This window comes from Pelobates fuscus, chromosome 4 (genome assembly GCF_036172605.1).
Source record: "Pelobates fuscus isolate aPelFus1 chromosome 4, aPelFus1.pri, whole genome shotgun sequence".
Lineage (NCBI taxonomy): Eukaryota > Metazoa > Chordata > Amphibia > Anura > Pelobatidae > Pelobates > Pelobates fuscus.
Genome location: NC_086320.1, coordinates 388,348,953 through 388,376,709, shown reverse-complemented (window position 1 = coordinate 388,376,709; position 27,757 = coordinate 388,348,953). Strand labels below are relative to the sequence as shown.

The following is a 27,757-nucleotide window of genomic DNA, read 5'->3' as shown; positions in this document are numbered from 1 at the left end:
TCCTCTCTATATATCCCTCCCCCGGTATACACCCCCTCTCTATATACTCCTCCTCGGTATACACCCCCTCTCTATATACTCCTCCTCGGTATACACCCCCTCTCTATGTATCCCTCCCCCTGTATACACCCCCTCTCTATATACTCCTTCTCGGTATAGATCTCCTCTCTACATACCCCTCCCCCTGTATACACCCCCTCTCTATATACTCCTCCTCGGTATACATCTCCTCTCTACATACCCCTCCCTCTGTATACACCCCCTCTCTATATACTCCTCCTCGGTATACACCCCCTCTCTATATACTCCTCCTTGGTATACACTCCCTCTCTATATACTCCCCCTCTCTATATATTCCTTCTCGGTATACATCTCCTCTCTACATACCCCTCCCCCTGTATACACCCTCTCTCTATATATCCCTCCCCCTGTATACACCCCCCCTCTCTACATACCCCTCCCCCTGTATACACCCCCTCTCTATATACTCCTCCTCGGTATACATCTCCTCTCTACATACCTCTCCCCCTGTATACACTCCCTCTCTATATATCCCTCCACCTGTATACACCCCCTCTCTATATATCCCTCCCCCTGTATACACCCCCCTCTCTCTGCACCCCGGACAGTATACACCCCCGTTCTATGCATCCCTCCTGTCCATAATCCCCACCTCAGTTTGCACCCCTTCTCGGGCTAACCCCTAAACATGCCAGCTGCTTGCTGGGAGACGTTGGCCTGGGCACTCTGGATCCTGTGACAATGATGCCAACTGTTACACACACTGTTGGGACGACTTGTGATACGTTTTCCACTGATTTTATCTCCGTCTTCACTACAAACTACAAGAGAAGGTCTGGAGATAATCTGATCACGGTGATATAATTCAGCTACATGTTTGAAATCTAGAAAGTGATCTCCTGAAAACTTTAAAAAACCCAAACCCGGCATTGCATTTCATATAGGCTGCACAAACACATGTCTCTATTATTCAAGTAGCCAAACCAATTGATCAATACCGTGCTCCCACTATTTGGGTGTATTCTGTGCCAGCACGCTTTCCTTGATGGCAGAAATAGCATTCACCGTAAATAGTAAATGATAGCTACAAAGAACGGGCACCGCAAGGAGGCATGCATGCCACAAATAGCAAGCAGAGAGTCCTTCCTTGGCTGGGATTGATAAATCATTCATAGCAATTTCCTTATTTTGCTTTTTCTTCCATCCACACAGGCGATTAAAGCTTTAGCTTTTCGGCACCCAATCATGACACCCATTTCTAAGTTTTCAAGGTGCCAGGCTGACTTCATACACCCATTGTGGTGCCAGAATGTGGCTTGTGCCCAGAGTCTAACAGTGGCATTACCATCCCTAACTGCCCGGGTCAGATGAATGTCTCTGTGGGGTCCTCAAGTCCAGAGGGTCATCCAAGTGTCCAGGGAGAGAGAGACGTCTAGGGCTATCCTTGAGCTCAGAGTTCAGAGTCTGTGGCGTATAACACGTCTTGAGCCGTGGCCCTTCCAAATCCTGGTATTCATAAACCTGCCAACGTTAAAATGAACATGTGATCACAATGTCTCAGCAACAGTAGAAGTCATATTCTCTGGGATCCTCTCTAGCTAAAATGTTTTATTATTTTAAAAATCTTATTAATAACTACTGTAAAGGAAGTACTTGGGGTACAAAGGTTTTTATTTCTGTAACTACTGACATTCAGGAACCTTCTTCCAGTTGTAAAGTTACTAAAATAAGATTTTTTTGAGTTTAAAGAAACCGTCAATAATCATTTCTATTTTCCCCTTTGATCTGTGTGACAGAGAATGCAGCATGCAAATATAGGAATTGGCTTCAGATAGCTGGTCAGGATAATAATTTGGACCAGGATGGTGACAGCTGTAGAGACAGGTTTACAATGAGATACATTACAAATTGGTCACCGGTGAAATTTGGGCCAGGATGGTGACAGCTGTAGAACAAATTTACAATGAGGGACATTACGAATTGGTCACCGGTGAGATTTGGGCCAGGATGGTGACAGCTATAGGACAGGTTTGCAATGAGAGACATCACCAATTGGTCACTGGTGAGATTTGGGCCAGGATGGTGACAGCTGAAGGGTCAGGTTTACAATGAGATACATTACAAATCAGTCACTGGTGAGAATTGATCAGGATGGTGACAGCTTTAGGACAGGTTTAAAATGAGGGACATAAGGAATCGGTCACCGGTGAGATTTGACCAGGATGGTGACAGCTGTAGAGACAGGTTTAAAATGAGGGACATAACGAATCGGTCATCGCTGAGATTTAGATCAGGTTGCTGACATGTGTAGAGACAAGTTTGCAATGAGATATATCACGGATCGGTCAACGGTGAGCTTTAGACCAGGAATGTGACAGCTTTAGGACAGGTTTACAATGAGGTACATTATGCATCTGTAATCAGTGAGATTTAGACCAGGATGGTGGCATCTATAGGTACAGGTTTACAATGAGTGACATTACGAATCAGTGACAGGTGAGATTTGGGCCAGGATGGTGACAGCTGTAGGACAGGTTTACAATGAGGGACATTACGAATCGATCACTGGTGAGATTTAGACCTGGATGGTGACAGCTGTAGAGACAGGTTTACAATGAGGGACATTACGAATCGATCACTGGTGAGATTTAGACCTGGATGGTGACAGCTGTAGAGACAGGTTTAAAATGAGGGACATAACGAATCGGTCATCGCTGAGATTTAGATCAGGTTGCTGACATGTGTAGAGACAAGTTTGCAATGAGATATATCACGGATCGGTCAACGGTGAGCTTTAGACCAGGAATGTGACAGCTTTAGGACAGGTTTACAATGAGGTACATTATGCATCTGTAATCAGTGAGATTTAGACCAGGATGGTGGCATCTATAGGTACAGGTTTACAATGAGTGACATTACGAATCAGTGACAGGTGAGATTTGGGCCAGGATGGTGACAGCTGTAGGACAGGTTTACAATGAGGGACATTACGAATAGGTCACCGGTGAGATTTGGGTCAGGATGGTGACATAGATACAGGTTTACAATGAGGGACATTACGAATCGATCACTGGTGAGATTTAGACCTGGATGGTGACAGCTGTAGAGACAGGTTTATAATGAGGGACATTACGAATAGGTCACCGGTGAGATTTGGGTCAGGATGGTGACATAGATACAGGTTTACAATGAATAAATCCATGTATTGGTCTCAGTCAGAGAGGGACTTTAGGAACTTGTTTACGGAATGAGGGACATTGCCAGTGAGTTACAGATTGGATGGAACCAGCGGTACCTGAGAACTGGATACCAGAGTTGGAGAGTGCAGAGAAAGCCCAGGTGGTAGAGCTGTTTCTCCATTTGGGGAGAAGCCTGACATCTGAGGAGGAGAAGACACTGTGCTGTAAGCCGGGGGGACCAGGACCGCCTGCTTCTGGAGTAGCTGCATAATGGTGTTAATGTCCGTCACCATCCGGCTTTCTAACCTGTGAGGGGAGAAGGTTTCATTTTAACCCAGGAAAACCAGATGGAGAAATATCTTATCTTCTCACCTATGACCAGCGCTAAAATGAATAAATATTACGACTAAAATCTAAATAATTATCATATATTGAATGCAGCATTCACCGATTCTACTGAACAGTAGATTCGATTCAAACATTAATATTGTTATAATATCTGAGGTGGTTCCATGTAAACAATATTCATTCTCTATAAGGGTTAGTGCTGTTATATATCGGTTACAGAGAGTTCCAATGGGAATCCTGAGAAGCTTAAAATCGAACCTGAAAGCTTATTATAAAAATAATCAAACGTCACCATGTACGCTTTGAGTTAAAATGACTAACATAAAATTCTGAAATCGATGTGTTCATCGATCCTACAGATCTTTAAATAAATCTATATGGTAATTGTTACAAACTGCCTTTTGTAACTAGTTCTTTATGTGACAAATTGCCCTGTTCCCCTGGCTTATGGAGAAGCCTGATTGCCAGCCTCCTGCCTCATGACTATGGCCCCTGGGAAGTATTGCCATTTAAAAACACTATTTGGACTTATTCGTGTTTAAAAGACTGTTCTGGCCCTATAAATGAAACTGGCTGCTTTGTCTCTCCTCAACCTCTCATCAGCCCATGCTAAACTTTAACCCCATGGCGATTTTATTCTGTTCGTGGGATCTGAGCGCTGTTCGGATATATTGAGCGCTCAGATCCAAGCCATCTGGGGATAGGTTGAATGTGGAGGTTCTGTTCAGTGTAATGGAAATGATGTATGTTTGTGTATTTTTTGCTGCTGTTGTGAATGGAGATATTTTCTGTACCTATAATAAAATAATTGGCTTACCACACCCAGTTAAGCCAATTATCTCCAGGATAGAGGAGAAGATAGACCGGCTGCACAGCCTAACTCTGTGGAACTGGTTTGGGCTGGAAAGCCATGCTCGCAGTCGGTCAAAAAGGACTTCCATCTAACTTTTGAACCACTGGACCAATTTGTATGATTTTGACATATGTTTGTATACTGTGTATGCTGATTCTGAAAATGTATTTTATGTGAATGTGATGTATACTTTTAAAGTTATGAATATTGTGTAAAACTGTGTATTTTCCTGCCTGTGATAATTACATTAACCCATTATATCACAGGCAGAGGGAAGGGTTTTGTGGGAATGAATGGGAGTGTTTTACTATATATAACAGGGACCACCACGAAACCCCATTTAGAAAGTTGATACAGAACGTTCACACCTCATAACGAGGTGTCAAAACCACAAACTGCACGGGAAGCATTGGCGTGTGCCTGCCCTGGGTGGCAGCCACTACGACCCCCCAGATACAGAGACTTCTGGGAAGAAGACACCTGGGAGGGGGAAGAAGACACCTGGGAGGGCCCTGGGAGGTGACACTAAGTGGCGGGAAAAGGGGACAAAGGGGACTGGAGTTCCGTTTCTGCCAGGAGACTCCCGGGAGGGGACACTGAGTGGCAGTAACAGGGGACAAAGGGACTGGGGTTCCGGTTCCTTACACAACCCCTGGGAGGGGACATTGTCGTTGTGTATGATCCACCCCTTGCGTGGGGAAAGTATAATCCGCATGTGTTGTTGTACCCCTGGAACTGTGTGTTGTCCGGTTACTGGGACGGAAATGGGTCTCTTACTTCATTACTATCGGGGGTAGCCAGCGGGTTACCCAGGGTCAGTTAAAGCACCCTATGTGGGCTTCAACGCCATAACGGCAGAATAGTACGTCGTAACTGTCTGCCGCCCCACCCCTGCAGCCAATCCGGCCCATATGATCGAGATGACATTGTGACCGGAGTGAACATTACTGCCTGCAGGGGGGAGTGCCTGGGTTGTCAGACAGTCCCCCAAACACAGAAATAAAGGGGGGAAATAATTTAATGGTTTGTATATATAAATAATTTTATAGTTAGGGTATTTTGATACATATATATATACACACACAAGATGCCAAAATCCCGGGGTATTGCAGTATACAATGATACATGTTTTATTGGACTAACATCATATTTCAAAGACAAGCTTTGAAGAGTTTTCCTCTCTTCCTCAGGTCTGAAGCCATACTGATCAATCTGATAGAGTTTCATAAGGGGATGGGGGGTGATTGGGGTGTCATAAATAGCAGATGTGTCTGAGAGTGATAGGTGCTGATTGAATGAGAATAGCCAGAAAAAGTAAATAAACAAGAGGCAATACGCTAGTTAAAAAAAAAAAAAAAAAAACCAGCAGAGCAGGGTATGCAAATATAGGGCTGCATATGTGTACAGTGGCAGAACTACCGGGGTGGCAGCTGTGATCGGGCCCGGCCGCCCCGCCCAATGGCAATGTATTTCCTGGGGCCTGGTCAGCACTGGAGAGCTTTAAGAGTGCGACCAGGCCCGTCACTTCCTCCCAGATAACAGAGACGCGCGGAAGGAGAGCATAGGAGAAGAAGAGGAGGGAGTCAGAGTGGGTGCTCTGACTCCCATGAGCTTGAGGCAGCCACTGGACCCCATGGAAGTCACCTTCCTGCACCGAAAAAGTAGCAAACAGGAGGGTGACAAAAATGTTTTTACAGTTTTTATGTGTGTGTCTGAATGTCTGTATGTGTGTGCATGGCCAGATTAACTTAGGGGCTGATGGAGCTGCAGCTCCAGACCCATTGATACACACTACTCTTCACATGCTCTTGCTTAAGTATGGAAGCGTAAGAGGGATGTATGGGTACAAAACTTGTGTGGACTGGCTGCCAATGAAATTAGTTTAGATAATGCTGACTTTGGTCTCTCGATGTCCCCTTTCTTCTACACTCACTACATACACCTTTTATCTATCCCAGACTATATACCAGGAGCTTCTGCCTGCTAGTAAGAAGGTTAGGAGAGGAGTGGACCTGCGAGTGCTGGGGGACAGTCCTTAGAAAGCATGGAGTGAGCGCATCATTAGACGCATTTATGCCAACCTCAGGGGACTGTCTGCACAGTACACCCTTAGTTCACGCCAGGATGGCCTTCAAATTCTTTGGGAAGAACATGCCTTTCGGCGGTTCTGGTTATGTGATTCGAATCAGTGCCACAGCCTTTTACCCTGTCCATAGACTTCCTGCTTCACTGGACACTGCTGTTAGGGGGTATGGATTTACTTGAAAGATGAAAGCATAAATTAGAGAGAGATTAGAATAGGGTATGTGTTTTCTCATAGCTCCATAAGATACATAATGCTTGGGAGTGTTTTAGTGTTTTTGGTCGATAAGATTCTGTAAATAGGCCCATCATATTTGTCAGCACCAGGCCCATTGTATTTCTGTATATCTGTGTGTCTGTATGTGTATCTGTGTGTTTGTATGTGTATCTGTGCGTTTGTTTGTGTATCTGTTTTTCTGCACGTGTATCAGCATGGGTGTCAGTGTGAGCAACTATGTATCTGTATGTGTGTCACTGTTTGTATATGTATGTGTGTCATTCTGTGTATCTGAATGTTTGTCATTAAGTGTGTATGTGTATCTGCATGTGTGTCTATATGTGTGTCTGTTTGTCTGCATGTGCCTGTATGTGCTCCTAGTGCTCACCGAGGACTCCAAGCACTCCACAGACACCATAAGCACTGTAGCCCCAGTCTTCCTGTCCTCCACCCACCCTGGACCCAAGGCCAGGATTCAGCTTCCAGTGGGTGAACCCCTCCTACTCCAGAGAGTATAGCAAGAACAGCTGTTATAAGAGCTAGTGATTAGAACCCAGGTGAGTATTGTTATATAGCAATTCCCTGAGCAGATACAGTTGTCCCCCCCACAAATGAGAGGAGACTCTATGTTGAGGGTAGGCAGGAACTAGTTCAAAGGGACACTACAGGCACCCAGACCACTTCTGTCGATTGGAGTGGTCTGGGTACCAGCTCCCACTAACCTTAACCCTGCAAGTGTAATTATTGCAGTTTTCATAAACAGCAATATTTACATTGCGGGGTAACTCCTCCTCTAGTGGCTGTCTACTACACAGCCACTATAGGACACGTCCGGGTTTATAGCACACATTTCGTGGCGATTCCGTTCTACCAAATGGATGAGTGCTATTTGGCCAACTTGGGTGCTCAGATTCGGAGTTATAAGACTTCTGGGGTTCCTGTAAAATATGAATATGTTTTTGGAGTGTTTTATGTATGTTTCATGTATATTCCTGCAACTGAGAGATGAGTTTTGACTCAATTATCTCTCAGACACAGGGACGCCTGTGAGGGGCTTGTGTATTTTTGAATGGAGATCCTGTGCTAGGGGTCTGTCTATAAAGGGCTTAGTTTCTGTGGAATAAAGCAGTTGTACTCCCAGATCGTGTAGTTACTGGGGAGGGATAGAGCGATTCACATGTTCCTGAGTTCCTGTCTTCACGGATCCAGAGGAGGAAAAGTCCTTCTCAGGACTAGCACTCCACTACAGATATTGCTTTGTACTATTTTTTCTTTACATTTGTAAGGCCACCTGCAAGTGAATATACAAGTGACGTTAAAACGAAAAGGCTGATTCTAGTTAAAGAAACAGGCGGTACACCCCTATCAATGGTACATAGTTCTACAGTTTGAAAGCTTTTTCTCTAGAAGCTACCATTTATGTGTGGGATTTCTGCAATTTGTGTCCATACTTAGAGAGACAGACACCGATGTGGATGGTATAAAAATATTCTAAAATAATAGAGTGTGGCTTGGACGCCGAAGGGAGCAGACACATGGCGACAGAGCTCCAGCTGTATATTCTCACAGCGCTTAAAGAGACACCATAGTCAACAAAACAACGTTAGCTTAAAGAACCATTATAGGCACCCAGACCACTTCAGCTTAATGAAGTGGTCTGGGTGCCAGGTCCAGCTAGGTTTAACCCTTTTTGCTGTAAACATAGCATTTTCAGAGAAACTGCTATGTTTATAAATGGGTTAATCCAGCCTCTAGTGGCTCTCTCATTGAATGCCGCTAGAGGCGATTCCGCGCTTCTCACTGTGATTTTCACAGTGAGAAGACGCCAGCGTCCATAGGATCCTATGGACTGGATGAATGCGCGCTTGGCTCTTGCCGCGCATGCGCATTCAGCCAGGGACTTCAGAAGAGGGAGGAGAGTCCCCAGCGCCCAGGGAGCCCGGCGCTGAAAAAAAGGTAAGGGATTAACCCCTTCCTTCCCCTTCAGCGCCACGGGAGCGCCACGGGAGTGTCCCTTTAAACTAGTTCCTCAGGGCACTATAGTGCCAGGAAAACGATTATGTTTTCCTGGCACTATAGTGGTCCTTTAATGAAGCAGTTTTAGTGTATAAATCATGCCTTTGCAGTCTCACTGCTCAATTCCCTGTCATTTAGGAGTTAAATCACTTTTGTTTCTGTTTATGCAGCCCTAGCCACACCTTCCCTGGCTGTGACTGACACAGCCTGCATGAAAACAAAATGGTTTCATTTTCAATCTGATGTTAACTTTAAAAGCTTTTATCTCCTGCTCTGTAAAATGAACTTCAATTACATACAGGAGGCTCCTGCAGGGTCTAGCAGGCTATCAACAGAGCACAAGATAAAACATAAATTAAACAGAATTTGCAATAAAGGACGTGTAAACATTAGATGACTCTTTACAGGAAGTGTTTAGGAAGGCTGTGTAAGTTACAGGCAAGGGAGAGGTGCCTATGGCTGCATAAACAAAGTGATTTAACTCCTAAATGGCAGAGGATTGAGCAGTGAGATTTATACACCAAAACTGCTTCATTAAGCTAAAGTTGTTATGATGATCATAGTATCCCTTTAACTACCTGATTTCAGCTGACATTGAGTCCTATAACTCCACACGACATATGGAAGAAAACAAAAAAGCTAAAACCCCTGACCCTTGTAATTCTTAGTTCTATAATTCCCTTATATTTTATTATTTTTCTTATTATTAAAACAAACAGAGGCTGCTATATTACGTTTTAGGCTCTCGTTTGTGATGTAACTGTGATATTTTTGTGCGTTCTAACTCCTACTCCGTACACGGGATTGCCTCACTAAAGAAAGAATGTCAAAAAAAATCTAAATCCATATTTCGTATCGTTTTCTCTCAAACAGCATCCACTGTATTAGTTATCCATTTTAGCACTGGTAATAATGAGAAGATTGTTAATAGGTATTGTGGGGGTTACTAAGTGTGGCAGTGTTTGATGGCTTTTTAGGATGATGATTGTATCTACTGATAATATAAAGCCAGCTCCTTGTCCTAGCTATTTGCAACCATGCAGAAAGAACATTGGGCCCCTTCATTGCATTTCATTGCAGAAGATTTTATGTAAACGCCCTGGAGATAAACCTGCAGGAGATGTTACCTATTGAGTTGTTTTTACAGGCGTCCGAGCATTCCCAATGATTCCTGCATACCCCACCCCTTATACGACATAATATTGATCCCTATTTAGCAACAAGAGTAAATGTGTTGAAGCTTCAAGAGAAGGCCCAGTCTGTTCTCAAAGTCCCATTCAGGCTCTAGTCTACTTTCTGGAAACATGGATTCCACCTATTAGAAGAAGACTTTATACAGGAGGCCTAGTCTGCTCCCAACTTCACATTTTCTAAATAACTGCCCACGAGGGAGATGTGTAAGACTCAACCTGTCGTGCTGTTTCTACAGAAAATAAAAGCTGCCGTATAATTCATACCTATCTACATACCCACCCCCCAAGACCAAGGAGATTTGGTACCCCACATTAGAGACCTGACCTGTTGAGTTGTTTCTGAAGGTGGTCCAGTCTGCTCCCTAATTCACATTTCTGACGGCGGGTAATCGAAGGCACAGGAGCGCTTAGTGTGGTACATTGTGGAAGCTCTTGGTATTGCCGCCCACCTCGGTCCCCCCAGAAGCTAAAGATGTTTGAGACCCCTGAAAAAGCACCTGAAAAAACAAACAAGTTAATTTATAGATCAGCTCAATGTACCTTATTGATTGCTCAGGGGTATGAAACCATATGACAACACAAAGAATAAAGAGCTTGTTCCTGGGGCCATGAACACAGTTCCATGGTCCCTCTGGCCTTTATGCAATACTAAAGATGGCATTTACAGGCATTTGTATGTATTATGCCAGTATTCACCACTGACACATCTCCTGTACTCCGCACTAGGTACCAGGAAGTCAAATTAGAAATTGAATCATCCAATAAACAGGGCCGGACTGGGAATTGAAAGCAGCCCTGGAAAAAAATGATTTACCAGCCCTATAATGCGTCGCGCCAGCATAGTGTGCAGATACAGAGTTAGAAAAGAGAACTTAAAATTAAAATTATTACTCCAACGTGAAAAAAAGCACATATAGGCTTAAAAAAAAACGAGAGTGCAGATTTATTTTAAGCAGATGTGCCTTTGCATATAACCAATTTTTCAGTCTGTGGCGAAACCGACCTCGCCACGTGTCCTTGGAGGGGGCTGCTTGCCCGCCTCTTGCCTTTGGACTATGGACCAGACTTTATGTGAATGTGTTAACCCAGATTACAGTACATGTAAAATTTTGGTATAAAAATATATAATGGTGTCACTCACAAGCCTGGAGTCATACCGTCATATGACTCCGGTGGTATATGCCTCTGGACCATTCAAGGTTGTCCAAACCCCTTCTGTGTGAGGTGTTTTCCTTTAAAGTGCTGTAGTTTCCAGTGCTTTGGGTTCTTTCTTTCACTTTGTTTGCCGGTTTAAAATAATAGATACACCAGGTCCAGGGTAGTGAATCCAATAAAGTGCTTTATTACTTTAAAATCAAAGAGTATAACATTAATAAATGAATCTGTGCCAGATAAGTACCTGGATAGACTAAATAGTCAAATGTCCAATGTCCAAAACGCGTTTCGCCTTGTTAAAAGGCTTCCTCAGTTGGTTGTTCTGTCTCTTCCTCTCTTCTCCTGTTTTTAAATCGCCCGCTTCAGGTTGTTAATTGTTTGTGTTTCCGGTCTTTCATTTCCGGTTTTTCGTTTCGTGGAACGCACGTGCGTTCCACTGTGCGTCCTCGCTTCCTGAATCATCATTCTGGTGAAACGCACCTTGTGTTGTGTTTCCGCTTCCGGTTCCGCGGTCAGTGGAACGCACTTGCGTTCCAGCGAGTGTTATCACGGTCTCCTTAGTCTTACTTTCTAGGCATTAATGCATGAGATTTACTATATATGTAAATAACACAATCTTTAGTGGTAGACCTTATTTTTATAATGTTACTATTATCCCTAATTTGTGTATCTTTCAAGAATAACTTCATTCCTGTTCATATACATTTCCACTATTGTATTTACATCCATGTATGTTATAATACTCATAAATATATTTGTAAAAAAGAAAACATTTAGAGAGACTTTATCAATAAAAGCAATATTAATATATAACCTAAAAATATATATAGATAAAATCAAATGATAATTCAAAACCCATTTCTTTAAAGATCATTAATTAAAATGTACCATGTTAATTCATAAAATGACATAATTCAAAATCATTATTTAACCCATATGGCATCATAGTGTTAAAATTGTAAATGAATTTCATCTCCTCCCTTCCAATTTTTTTAATAAAGTCGCCACCTCTCCAATCTTTCTTCACTGTTTTGATCGCCATAAAAATTAGCCCTTCAGGATTAAGGTTGTGGACTTTTTTAAAATGATTCGAGACACTGTGTGTCTCTATCCCATTTCTTATGTTCCTTATATGCTCTGCCACTCTTGTGTTTAAATTGCGGATTGTTCGGCCTACGTATAAAAGGTTACACGGGCATTTTAAAACGTATATTACCCCCTTTGAATGGCAGGTTAAATGGTCTTTTATTTGAAACTTTTGGTTTATAATGGGCTCCACATCTATTATGTGACGTTTTTTGCTTTTGGTATTTCTGCATGCCAAGCACTGCCCACATCCATAGAAACCATTGCTCATATTAAAAAAGGTTTTATTGGTTAGTGTTGTGTCCTTGTTACAACTTTTTACCAGCGTGTTTCTTAAATTCTTTGCCCCTCTATATATTATTTTAGGTTTGTCTGGTAGAATGTTTTTAAGGACAGGATCATCTTTCAAGACGTGCCAGTATCTATTTACAATTTTGTTTATCTTCCTATTGTTTCCATTAAAACTACATATAAATGGGGTGTTGTGACCGCCCCATTTTGGGTTCTTCTTTTTATCTTTATAAATTAAAGTGCTCTCTCGTGGGATCCTGAGAACGTCTTCTAAGGCTGCTTGGAGTTTTGTTTCCTCGTACCCCTTTTGTAGAAATTGTTTTTTGATTTTATTTGCTTGTATTATATAATCACGATCTTCTGTACAGTTGCGTCTAATACGCAAAAATTGGCCTTTTGGGGCGTTCATTAGCCAGGGTGCGTGGTGGCAGCTTTCCTTACCGATGTATCCATTGGCATCTACCTCTTTGAAGTGGTTTTTTGTTACGATCCGTGAGTCCATTATGTTAATTTCTAAATCTAAAAAATTAATTTGGTTAGTGCTAATCTCTGCAGTTAAAACAATGTTCCATTCATTAGTGTTCAGGTGTGTGATAAATTGGTTCAAATCCATGTTAGTGCCTGTCCAAATAAAAAATATATCATCTATAAAACGGCGATAGCACACCAAGTTCGCCCCCCATGGGTGTCCTTGGTATACAAACTGTTCCTCCCAATAAGCCATAAACAAGTTGGCATAGCTTGGGGCGAACTTGGTGCCCATCGCCGTTCCTCTAATCTGTAGATAGAAGGTCTCATTGAACCAAAAAAAATTATTGGTTAAAATTAAATGGATGCCTTCTAAAATGAATAAAATTTGTTCTTCTTTAAAATTATTTTTCTTTAAAAAATATTGCACTGCTTCCAAACCTTTTTCGTGTGGTATAATGCTGTAAAGAGAGGTCACATCGCACGTCACTAAAAAATTGCCTTCTTGCCACGTTATTGCCTCAATTAGTTGTAGGATGTGTATGGTGTCTTTTAAATAAGCTGCATTTCGGACCACTAGGGGTTGTAGTAAGTGATCGAGATACTCTGATACTTTTGCTGAGATAGAATCTATCCCAGATATAATGGGTCTCCCTGGTGGATTATCCTTATTTTTATGTACCTTTGGGAGGTGATAGTACACTGGAGTTTTGGGGTGTGGGGTGGATAAATACTTAGCCTCCTTAGTGGTTAATATTCCGTTTTCTAACCCTTTTTCAATATAATCGTCAAATTTCTTTTTTATACTTTCGATTGGGTTCTTATCTAATTTTTGGTATGTCTGTGAGTCTGAGAGGATCCGTTCTGCTTCCTGTAAATATTTGCTACCAATTTATCACACACCTGAACACTAATGAATGGAACATTGTTTTAACTGCAGAGATTAGCACTAACCAAATTAATTTTTTAGATTTAGTAACAAAAATCGTAACAAAAAACCACTTCAAAGAGGTAGATGCCAATGGATACATCGGTAAGGAAAGCTGCCACCACGCACCCTGGCTAATGAACGCCCCAAAAGGCCAATTTTTGCGTATTAGACGCAACTGTACAGAAGATCGTGATTATATAATACAAGCAAATAAAATCAAAAAACAATTTCTACAAAAGGGGTACGAGGAAACAAAACTCCAAGCAGCCTTAGAAGACGTTCTCAGGATCCCACGAGAGAGCACTTTAATTTATAAAGATAAAAAGAAGAACCCAAAATGGGGCGGTCACAACACCCCATTTATATGTAGTTTTAATGGAAACAATAGGAAGATAAACAAAATTGTAAATAGATACTGGCACGTCTTGAAAGATGATCCTGTCCTTAAAAACATTCTACCAGACAAACCTAAAATAATATATAGAGGGGCAAAGAATTTAAGAAACACGCTGGTAAAAAGTTGTAACAAGGACACAACACTAACCAATAAAACCTTTTTTAATATGAGCAATGGTTTCTATGGATGTGGGCAGTGCTTGGCATGCAGAAATACCAAAAGCAAAAAACGTCACATAATAGATGTGGAGCCCATTATAAACCAAAAGTTTCAAATAAAAGACCATTTAACCTGCCATTCAAAGGGGGTAATATACGTTTTAAAATGCCCGTGTAACCTTTTATACGTAGGCCGAACAATCCGCAATTTAAACACAAGAGTGGCAGAGCATATAAGGAACATAAGAAATGGGATAGAGACACACAGTGTCTCGAATCATTTTAAAAAAGTCCACAACCTTAATCCTGAAGGGCTAATTTTTATGGCGATCAAAACAGTGAAGAAAGATTGGAGAGGTGGCGACTTTATTAAAAAAATTGGAAGGGAGGAGATGAAATTCATTTACAATTTTAACACTATGATGCCATATGGGTTAAATAATGATTTTGAATTATGTCATTTTATGAATTAACATGGTACATTTTAATTAATGATCTTTAAAGAAATGGGTTTTGAATTATCATTTGATTTTATCTATATATATTTTTAGGTTATATATTAATATTGCTTTTATTGATAAAGTCTCTCTAAATGTTTTCTTTTTTACAAATATATTTATGAGTATTATAACATACATGGATGTAAATACAATAGTGGAAATGTATATGAACAGGAATGAAGTTATTCTTGAAAGATACACAAATTAGGGATAATAGTAACATTATAAAAATAAGGTCTACCACTAAAGATTGTGTTATTTACATATATAGTAAATCTCATGCATTAATGCCTAGAAAGTAAGACTAAGGAGACCGTGATAACACTCGCTGGAACGCAAGTGCGTTCCACTGACCGCGGAACCGGAAGCGGAAACACAACACAAGGTGCGTTTCACCAGAATGATGATTCAGGAAGCGAGGACGCACAGTGGAACGCACGTGCGTTCCACGAAACGAAAAACCGGAAATGAAAGACCGGAAACACAAACAATTAACAACCTGAAGCGGGCGATTTAAAAACAGGAGAAGAGAGGAAGAGACAGAACAACCAACTGAGGAAGCCTTTTAACAAGGCGAAACGCGTTTTGGACATTGGACATTTGACTATTTAGTCTATCCAGGTACTTATCTGGCACAGATTCATTTATTTATTTTATACTCTTTGATTTTAAAGTAATAAAGCACTTTATTGGATTCACTACCCTGGACCTGGTGTATCTATTATTTTAAACCGGCAAACAAAGTGAAAGAAAGAACCCAAAGCACTGGAAACTACAGCACTTTAAAGGAAAACACCTCACACAGAAGGGGTTTGGACAACCTTGAATGGTCCAGAGGCATATACCACCGGAGTCATATGACGGTATGACTCCAGGCTTGTGAGTGACACCATTATATATTTTTATACCAAAATTTTACATGTACTGTGTTACACTATTTTGCTGCATTATCTTGTTTTTCAGAATATTTGCTGCATTGAGCTCCACCTTTTTATGTATGTATGCTATGTATTTTTAAGTGGTGTAGGGGATACCACTTTTTAGGTGTTTGAGCATCAGTCCCTAATCACCCCCACATTGTGCACCCATTTTATTGTATTATGTGTTAACCCAGATAGCTATGCCATGGAGCCCATTCGTGTAGTTAAAGACGTCGGCTCCATGGCAATTGAACTGTGTGAATAGGATCGGCCCGCTATTCAATAGTTTTGTGCGCTCAAATGCCAGCTATCTGGGGATATGTGAAATGTCTGTGTGTTATGTGTAAAAGGTGACTTTATGTATTTTAAAGTGTTTTACTGTATTTTGTGTCCCTATGTGCTCAATGGAGTCTATCTCTGCCCTGGGAGGTAATTAGATTACTTCTCCAGGAGAGAAGACTCTGTAAAACCGGTTTGAGCCGGAAAGACATGCTGGCAGGGGTTTTAAAAGCGACTCTACTAACTTTTGAACCCCTGGTCTGATTCATGCCATTTTTTAATATGTTGTTCCCCTGAATGGATTGATTGTGGATATGTATTTTTATGTGAATGTGATGTATGGTTTTAAAGTTGTAAATATTGTGTAAAAAGTATATTTTAAACTGTATGAATAATGGGATTATGTGTCACACTAAGGGGAGGGGATGTGTGGGTTGCACCCGTGATACTATTGGTTATTTTATGCCTCCCCCTGGGTGTGGCCTGTATGTGTACAATTGTAATAAAAGCCAGGCTGGATGTGCCAGTCCAGAGTTCCTGTTTTTACCCTCAAAGTGAAGTGTCGTCTCATTATTGGGGGAGGATTTATTGTATGCTGTTCCAGTTGACTGCTAGGAGTGCAAGCCTATTCGTATGGTTCCTATTCAACGGTCTGCAGCATTCCTATGCTTGAGAAGATTCAATGCTTCTCTGATACGGTGATTGTGGTGTCTGCCAGAGTGCTTGGAGTCCTCAGGAAGCGCTAGGAGCATCCTTTAACGGAGGTACCCAGTCGGGGTGCCAGGTGATCCGTTACACAGTCCAACTACCATGACATATTAAGGAAAGCTTGGTAATGGGACTGAAATGGTGAATGTATGTAGGGCACAACTGTAAAAAATGACGGTATCTTGTTTATTTTGAAGCCCTGCGGGTGCGCTCTTCACTTAAAATATGTTATTGTGCTGGAGTATGCACCTAGCAACAAGACTGGGCCAATATCTGCTCATTACATATGGTACATAGTAATGACATTTCTCTGTGTATTATGCATATGTAAATGTACATTAATATATGTGTAAATATAATAGGCATAATTATATATATATATATATATATATATATATATATATATATAAAACTAATACACACATTAATATACATGATATATATATACACACCCACACACACCAGTGGCAGATCCAGAGCCTGATCTCGGGAGGGGCACTTATAGATTATTTAAAGAAATAATCCATGCACAATAACCACTACTGCTCTGTGTAGTGGTTATGGTGCCAGGAGTGCCGGGACCCGCTCCCAGAGTAAGTAGTCAAACTGTTTAAGAACAGTTTGACAACTTACCTGGGGTCTGCTGGGATATGGGGCTGTAGTAGGGTATAGGAGCAGTGGTGCAATGTGTGAGGGGTGCAGTTTGTGTGAAAGGTTCAGTGTGTAGGGTGTGTGGGGCAATGTGTGTTTGGGTGGCTGTGTGTATGGGGGGGGGCAGTGTGTGTATGGGGGGCAGTGTGTGTGTGTGGGGCAATGTGTGTATGGGGGGGCAGTGTGTGTATGGGGCAATGTGTGTTTGGGTGGCTGCGTGTGTGTGTGGGGCAATGTGTGTTTGGGTGGCTGTGTCTGTGTGGGGGGCAATGTGTGTATGGCGGGGCAGTGTGTGTATGGGGGGGCAGTGTGTGTATGGGGGGGCAGTGTGTGTGTATGTGGGGCAATGTGTGTTTGGGTGGCTGTGTGTGTGTGTGGGGCAATGTGTGTTTGGGTGGCTGTGTGTGTGTGTGTGGGGGGCAATGTGTGTTTGGGTGGCTGTGTGTGTGTGGGGGGCAATGTGTGTTTGGGTGGCTGTGTGTGTGTGTTTGGGTGGCTGTGTGTGTGTATGGGGGGGCAGTGTGTGTATGGGGCTAGAGGTCGCAGTGGTGAGAGTGAAAGTGTGTGGATGGAAAATGTCCTTCATGTATTCAGTTACACCACTGATGTCCTTTTAATAATATTTCATTGTATTAATAAAAACATGCCGACATACTGTGGAGTTCCCAATGTGACCATCATTGTGTCCCTGCGTTCCCTGATTCCTGCCTCCCATACCTGACAGATGGTTGCACACGTCCCCGGTGCTGTGATCTGCGTCTCTCACACTCGCTGCTTCTAGGTTGCCATTGCTACATGTTGCACGTAATGGTGACAGCTCAATGGTGCTTGAGATTTGTGGCAACTGCTCATCATCACTGGAAGAAGAGCTAGACGGGTTGCTGCTGGGCTGTCCCTCCCAATTTAGGTCCTTTCCCTCTGGCGTTGCATTAGAACGACCAAGGCGCCCCAGTCGCTGGCCTTTCTTAACTTCTCCAACATGGTCAGCATCTGCCGCAGGAGCAACAACATAACAGGATCAACACTAAGCTCCGTTTACTGTGGTGTAAGGTAGGTGCTCAAAAGAAACTGAGAAATCTGCATAAAAATTAGCCTTCTTACATCCCTGCTATACAAAGAAGTGTAAACACATACGTACCTAGCACTTCCCATGGGGCAATGTGGCCGGTTGGGGAATCATAAAAGCACCCCTGGCCACCCAGGACTCTATGACCTGAGAAAGTGCTCGCTTGGGTCTCTTCGCTAAGAGTGTCTCCTCACTATCAGTACTAATCTAATGACCAGGAGCACGGCCAAGATATGGAATCAGGACGAGGAACCCATACTCAGGGAGAGAACGTCCAGTGGCAGTGTCTGCATGTCAGAGGGACACATTAAACAAACACAGTTCAGGTAAAAAACTCTAAAGATAGTGAGTAAGGTGGTCTTTGTTTAACTTCAGGTGAACCCCGTCACATGGAAATAACCCAAAATCAGATTTTAGCAGCAACGAATGGGATCCGATGTCTCCAAATTCCCACTGGCTTATGACACATCGTACGATGTATAACATGACTACATTAATAAAACGTGTCAGATTTAGGGCGCGCTATAAACCCCCTCAGGGTTCACTTCCAATGTTGACACTACACACTAAGATGACTGACGCTACTGTTAGTGAGTAAAAGCCGATTTGTGTAACATTTGAAGTTTAGCGACAGAGGCCTCTAACGGAGCTGATATTACAAAGTGCTATTACAGCCACTAATCCTCCATTAACGCCTCTGGCCGCTACACAAACAGCTAACGCCGCGTACATCCTACAGGAAGAATACACGTTAGCGATGAGGCTGTATGGAAACCGCAGAGCTCATATCACTGCGTATAAAACCATATCAAACTGAAATCAAATTAAAGACCATGATGTACAATTTAAAATGATTCTTTATAGAAGTAAAATAAAAAATGGATATGACAGCTTGTATTGGTAACGATGTTTTATCCACTTTACTTTATTTGATTTGTGTCCATTAACTGTCTATCAGGACAATCGCCATGTTGTTCTGCCTCTAGGGCGTCGTACCTTTTTCTGTCCGCCTGCGGAAGGAAAGTTTGCGTCTTCTGAGCCGGTTAAATCCGCTGTCTGAATCTTCGCTGCTTGGAGATCCAGGAATCATGTTTGTCTAAAAGGCAGAATATGTTCTGTAACTGAGGGGAGTAACTGGACACTCCGAGCGGATACAATAGAGATAGGGATACAGCTAGATGCTAAAACATAAAAAACTAACAGCACATAGTGATGTACAGTATATCACGTGACACACAGCGACGTAAGGTTGCACTCACAAGATAAAGATTAGGCAAACGCCTTGAAACCCACACATTGCTCCAACACTGGTCCGCTCTCCACCTTGAGGGATGATGGATAGTCAGCAGGCACAGGTACTTCAGGATACAAAGTCACGATTCAAATACAAAATATATAATAATAAAAATATATAATATAATATCACATTTTGTATTTAAATCGTGACTCTGTATCCTGAAGTACCTGTGCCTCCTGACTATCCATCATCCCTCAAGGTGGAGAGCGGACCAATGTTGGAGCAATGTGTGGGTTTCAAGGCGTTTGCCTAATCTTTATCTTGTGAGTGAGACCTTTACGTCGCTGTGTGTCACGTGATATATTGTACATCACTAAGTGCTGCTTGTTTTCTATGTTTTGCCACCTATCTGTATCCCTATCTCTATTTTATCCATTTGATACTACAGAGGCACAAGTGGGAAAGGCCTCTATGGACGCTATCTACATTGTACTAAGTTAAGAACATTCATTCTACCTATCATTTATTCTGTTGATAGGTAGAGGATTTGTCTGGACACTCCAAACACCAGAAGTATGACTGCCTATTGCAGTGGTTATGGTGCAAACCAACTATTGGTCTAACAGAGGTTTTCATGGGATCTAAATTTAGCTCCTTAAATTGGACATAGTAATAAGGATACCTCTCATCCTCTTACTGGTATTACTCACAAGTCTGTCCGTCATGTCCGACACAGCCAAAAATACTCCGTTATCTCACATACACCTGCCTGACACAGTAATAAATACTCCGTTATCTCACATACAGACCTGTCTGACAGTAATAAATACTCCGTTATCTCACATACAGACCTGTCTGACAGTAATAAATACTCCGTTATCTCACATACAGACCTGTCTGACAGTAATAAATACTCCGTTATCTCACATACAGACCTGGCTGACAGCAATAAATACTCTGTTATCTCACATACAGACCTGTCTGAGAGTAATAAATACTCAGTTATCTCACATACAGACCTGTCTGACAGCAATAAATACTCCGTTATCTCACATACAGACCTGTCTGACAGCAATAAATACTCCGTTATCTCACATACAGACCTGTCTGACACAGTAATAAATACTCCGTTATCTCACATACAGACCTGTCTGACAGTAATAAATACTCCGTTATCTCACATACAGACCTGTCTGACACAGCAATAAATACTCCGTTATCTTACATACAGACCTGTCTGACAGCAATAAATACTCCGTTATCTCACATACAGACCTGTCTGACAGCAATAAATACTCCGTTATCTCACATACAGACCTGTCTGACAGTAATAAATACTCCGTTATCTCATATGCAGACCTGTCTGACAGTAATAAATACTCCGTTATCTCATATGCAGACCTGTCTGACAGTAATAAATACTCCGTTATCTCACATACAGACCTGTCTGACAGTAATAAATACTCCGTTATCTCATATGCAGACCTGTCTGACAGTAATAAATACTCCGTTATCTCACATACAGACCTGTCTGACAGCAATAAATACTCCGTTATCTCACATACAGACCTGTCTGACACAGTAATACATACTCCGTTATCTCACATACAGACCTGTCTGACAGCAATAAACACTCCATTATCTCACATACAGAACTGTCTGACAGTAATAAACACGCCGTTATCTCACATACAGACCTGTCTGACAGTAATAAATACTCCGTTATCTCACATACAGACCTGTCTGACAGTAATAAATACTCAGTTATCTCACATACAGACCTGTCTGACAGCAATAAATACTCCGTTATCTCACATACAGACCTGTCTGACAGCAATAAATACTCCGTTATCTCACATACAGACCTGTCTGACAGCAATAAATACTCCGTTATCTCATATGCAGACCTGTCTGACAGTAATAAATACTCCGTTATCTCACATACAGACCTGTCTGACAGTAATAAATACTCCGTTATCTCATATGCAGACCTGTCTGACAGTAATAAATACTCCGTTATCTCACATACAGACCTGTCTGACAGCAATAAATACTCCGTTATCTCACATACAGACCTGTCTGACACAGCAATAAATACTCCATTATCTCACATACAGACCTGTCTGACAGTAATAAATACTCCGTTATCTCACATACAGACCTGTCTGACAGTAATAAATACTCCGTTATCTCACATACAGACCTGTCTGACAGTAATAAATACTCCGTTATCTCATATGCAGACCTGTCTGACAGTAATAAATACTCCGTTATCTCACATACAGACCTGTCTGACAGCAATAAATACTCCGTTATCTCACATACAGACCTGTCTGACACAGCAATAAATACTCCATTATCTCACATACAGACCTGTCTGACAGTAATAAATACTCCGTTATCTCACATACAGACCTGTCTGACAGTAATAAATACTCCGTTATCTCACATACAGACCTGTCTGACAGTAATAAATACTCTGTTATCTCATATGCAGACCTGTCTGACAGTAATAAATACTCCGTTATCTCACATACAGACCTGTCTGATAGCAATAAATACTCCGTTATCTCACATACAGACCTGTCTGACACAGCAATAAATACTCCATTATCTCACATACAGACCTGTCTGACAGTAATAAATACTCCGTTATCTCACATACAGACCTGTCTGACAGTAATAAATACTCCGTTATCTCACATACAGACCTGTCTGACAGTAATAAATACTCCGTTATCTCACATACACCTGCCTGACACAGTAATAAATACTCCATTATCTCACATACAGACCTGTCTGACAGCAATAAATACTCCGTTATCTCACATACAGACCTGTCTGACAGTAATAAATACTCCGTTATCTCACATACACCTGCCTGACACAGTAATAAATACTCCATTATCTCACATACAGACCTGTCTGACAGCAATAAATACTCAGTTATCTCACATACAGACCTGTCTGACAGCAATAAATACTCCGTTATCTCACATACAGACCTGTCTGACAGTAATAAATACTCCGTTATCTCACATACACCTGCCTGACACAGTAATAAATACTCCGTTATCTCACATACAGACCTGGCTGACAGCAATAAATACTCCGTTATCTCACATACAGACCTGTCTGACAGCAATAAATACTCCATTATCTCACATACACCTGCCTGACACAGTAATAAATACTCCGTTATCTCACATACAGACCTGTCTGACAGCAATAAATACTCCGTTATCTCACATACAGACCTGTCTGACAGCAATAAATACTCCGTTATCTCACATACAGACCTGTCTGACAGCAATAAACACTCCATTATCTCACATACAGACCTGTCTGACAGTAATAAATACTCTGTTATCTCACATACAGACCTGGCTGACAGCAATAAATACTCCGTTATCTCACATACAGACCTGTCTGACAGCAATAAATACTCAGTTATCTCACATACACCTGCCTGACACAGTAATAAATACTCTGTTATCTCACATACAGACCTGTCTGACAGCAATAAACACTCCATTATCTCACATACAGACCTGTCTGACAGTAATAAATACTCCGTTATCTCACATACAGACCTGTCTGACAGCAATAAATACTCCGTTATCTCACATACAGACCTGTCTGACAGTAATAAATACTCCGTTATCTCACATACAGACCTGTCTGACAGCAATAAATACTCCGTTATCTCACATACAGACCTGTCTGACAGCAATAAATACTCCGTTATCTCACATACAGACCTGTCTGACACAGTAATAAATACTCCGTTATCTCACATACAGACCTGTCTGACAGCAATAAATACTCCGTTATCTCACATACAGACCTGTCTGACAGTAATAAATACTCAGTTATCTCACATACAGACCTGTCTGACAGTAATAAATACTCCGTTATCTCACATAGAGACCTGTCTGACAGCAATAAATACTCCGTTATCTCACATACAGACCTGTCTGACAGCAATAAATACTCCGTTATCTCACATACAGACCTGTCTGACAGTAATAACTACTCAGTTATCTCACATACAGACCTGTCTGACAGCAATATATACTCCGTTATCTCACATACAGACCTGTCTGACAGTAATAAATACTCCGTTATCTCACATACAGACCTGTCTGACAGCAATAAATACTCCGTTATCTCACATACAGACCTGTCTGACAGCAATAAATACTCAGTTATCTCACATACAGACCTGTCTGACAGTAATAAATACTCAGTTCTCACATACAGACCTGTCTGACAGCAATAAATACTCCGTTATCTCACATACAGACCTGTCTGACAGTAATAAATACTCCGTTATCTCACATACAGACCTGTCTGACAGTAATAAATACTCCGTTATCTCACATACAGACCTGTCTGACAGCAATAAATACTCCGTTATCTCACATACAGACCTGTCTGACAGTAATAAATACTCCGTTATCTCACATACAGACCTGTCTGACAGCAATAAATACTCCGTTATCTCACATACAGACCTGTCTGACAGCAATAAATACTCCGTTATCTCACATACAGACCTGTCTGACAGTAATAAATACTCCGTTATCTCACATACAGACCTGTCTGACAGCAATAAATACTCCGTTATCTCACATACAGACCTGTCTGACAGCAATAAATACTCCGTTATCTCACATACAGACCTGTCTGACAGCAATAAATACTCCGTTATCTCACATACAGACCTGTCTGACAGTAATAAATACTCCGTTATCTCACATACAGACCTGTCTGACACAGTAATAAATACTCCGTTATCTCACATACAGACCTGTCTGACAGCAATAAATACTCCGTTATCTCACATACAGACCTGTCTGACAGCAATAAATACTCCATTATCTCACATACAGACCTGTCTGACACAGTAATACATACTCCGTTATCTCACATACAGAACTGTCTGACAGTAATAAACACTCCATTATCTCACATACAGAACTGTCTGACAGTAATAAACACTCCGTTATCTCACATACAGACCTGTCTGACAGCAATAAATACTCAGTTATCTCACATACAGACCTGTCTGACAGCAATAAATACTCCGTTATCTCACATACAGACCTGTCTGACAGTAATAAATACTCCGTTATCTCACATACAGACCTGTCTGACACAGCAATAAATACTCAGTTATCTCACATACAGACCTGTCTGACAGCAATAAATACTCCGTTATCTCACATACAGACCTGTCTGACAGCAATAAATACTCCGTTATCTCACATACAGACCTGTCTGACAGTAATAAATACTCCGTTATCTCACATACAGACCTGTCTGACAGTAATAAATACTCCGTTATCTCACATACAGACCTGTCTGACAGTAATAAATACTCCGTTATCTCACATACAGACCTGTCTGACACAGCAATAAATACTCAGTTATCTCACATACAGACCTGTCTGACAGCAATAAATACTCCGTTATCTCACATACAGACCTGTCTGACAGCAATAAATACTCCGTTATCTCACATACAGACCTGTCTGACAGTAATAAATACTCCGTTATCTCACATACAGACCTGTCTGACAGTAATAAATACTCCGTTATCTCACATACAGACCTGTCTGACAGTAATAACTACTCAGTTATCTCACATACAGACCTGTCTGACAGCAATAAATACTCCGTTATCTCACATACAGACCTGTCTGACAGCAATAAATACTCCGTTATCTCACATACAGACCTGTCTGACAGCAATGAATACTCCGTTATCTCACATACAGACCTGTCTGACAGTAATAAATACTCCGTTATCTCACATACAGACCTGTCTGACAGCAATAAATACTCCGTTATCTTACATACAGACCTGTCTGACAGCAATAAATACTCCGTTATCTCACATACAGACCTGTCTGACAGTAATAAATACTCAGTTCTCACATACAGACCTGTCTGACAGCAATAAATACTCCGTTATCTCACATACAGACCTGTCTGACAGTAATAAATACTCCGTTATCTCACATACAGACCTGTCTGACAGTAATAAATACTCCGTTATCTCACATACAGACCTGTCTGACAGCAATAAATACTCCGTTATCTCACATACAGACCTGTCTGACAGTAATAAATACTCCGTTATCTCACATACAGACCTGTCTGACAGCAATAAATACTCCGTTATCTCACATACAGACCTGTCTGACAGTAATAAATACTCAGTTATCTCACATACAGACCTGTCTGACAGCAATAAATACTCCGTTATCTCACATACAGACCTGTCTGACAGCAATAAATACTCCGTTATCTCACATACAGACCTGTCTGACAGCAATGAATACTCCGTTATCTCACATACAGACCTGTCTGACAGTAATAAATACTCCGTTATCTCACATACAGACCTGTCTGACAGCAATAAATACTCCGTTATCTCACATACAGACCTGTCTGACAGCAATAAATACTCCGTTATCTCACATACAGACCTGTCTGACAGCAATAAATACTCCGTTATCTCACATACAGACCTGTCTGACAGTAATAAATACTCCGTTATCTCACATACAGACCTGTCTGACAGCAATAAATACTCAGTTATCTCACATACAGACCTGTCTGACAGTAATAAATACTCAGTTCTCACATACAGACCTGTCTGACAGCAATAAATACTCCGTTATCTCACATACAGACCTGTCTGACAGTAATAAATACTCCGTTATCTCACATACAGACCTGTCTGACAGCAATAAATACTCCGTTATCTTACATACAGACCTGTCTGACAGCAATAAATACTCCGTTATCTCACATACAGACCTGTCTGACAGTAATAAATACTCAGTTCTCACATACAGACCTGTCTGACAGCAATAAATACTCCGTTATCTCACATACAGACCTGTCTGACAGTAATAAATACTCCGTTATCTCACATACAGACCTGTCTGACAGTAATAAATACTCCGTTATCTCACATACAGACCTGTCTGACAGCAATAAATACTCCGTTATCTCACATACAGACCTGTCTGACAGTAATAAATACTCCGTTATCTCACATACAGACCTGTCTGACAGCAATAAATACTCCGTTATCTCACATACAGACCTGTCTGACAGTAATAAATACTCAGTTATCTCACATACAGACCTGTCTGACAGCAATAAATACTCCGTTATCTCACATACAGACCTGTCTGACAGCAATAAATACTCCGTTATCTCACATACAGACCTGTCTGACAGCAATGAATACTCCGTTATCTCACATACAGACCTGTCTGACAGTAATAAATACTCCGTTATCTCACATACAGACCTGTCTGACAGCAATAAATACTCCGTTATCTCACATACAGACCTGTCTGACAGCAATAAATACTCCGTTATCTCACATACAGACCTGTCTGACAGCAATAAATACTCCGTTATCTCACATACAGACCTGTCTGACAGTAATAAATACTCCGTTATCTCACATACAGACCTGTCTGACAGCAATAAATACTCAGTTATCTCACATACAGACCTGTCTGACAGTAATAAATACTCCGTTATCTCACATACAGACCTGTCTGACAGCAATAAATACTCAGTTATCTCACATACAGACCTGTCTGACAGTAATAAATACTCAGTTATCTCACATACAGACCTGTCTGACGGAGGCATTTTGGGAAAATGTATTCGGATTAACAAATATTGCAGTAAAATTTGTCAGTAATACACAGATCAAGTGAGAAAATTTGTAAATACACAGATCAAGTGAGAAGAGCAGAATAAATAACCAATTAGGGGGGAAACGAGGCAGAATAGTAAAAATCTATAATTCTACATTAAATAATTATCAAACATATAAATATATTTGTTTAACTGGTTTTCTTTTTCTTGATCTAGTGATCACTTCTCAATTTTTTGTGGTATGGTGGAACTCGGAATTAAGAATCAAAATGGTCTGTTTTATTTACGGTATTTCATGATTTGTCC

General features: G+C 41.2%; 1 protein-coding gene across 1 annotated transcript in view; it reads right to left on the bottom strand.

The window, feature by feature from the left end:
- Positions 1-625: 625 nt before the first annotated feature.
- KCNH2 (potassium voltage-gated channel subfamily H member 2) overlaps positions 626-27,757 on the bottom strand; it is a 347,866-nt gene continuing 320,734 nt past the window's right edge. Inside the window, exons 11-15 of the mRNA XM_063452917.1 lie at positions 19,516-19,615; positions 18,171-18,443; positions 10,235-10,406; positions 3,317-3,506; positions 626-1,542 (exon numbers count right to left, since the gene is read on the bottom strand). Coding sequence (XP_063308987.1) covers positions 1,372-1,542; positions 3,317-3,506; positions 10,235-10,406; positions 18,171-18,443; positions 19,516-19,615 — 906 coding nt within the window. The 3' untranslated portion in view covers positions 626-1,371. The remainder of the gene's footprint in view (positions 1,543-3,316; positions 3,507-10,234; positions 10,407-18,170; positions 18,444-19,515; positions 19,616-27,757) is intronic.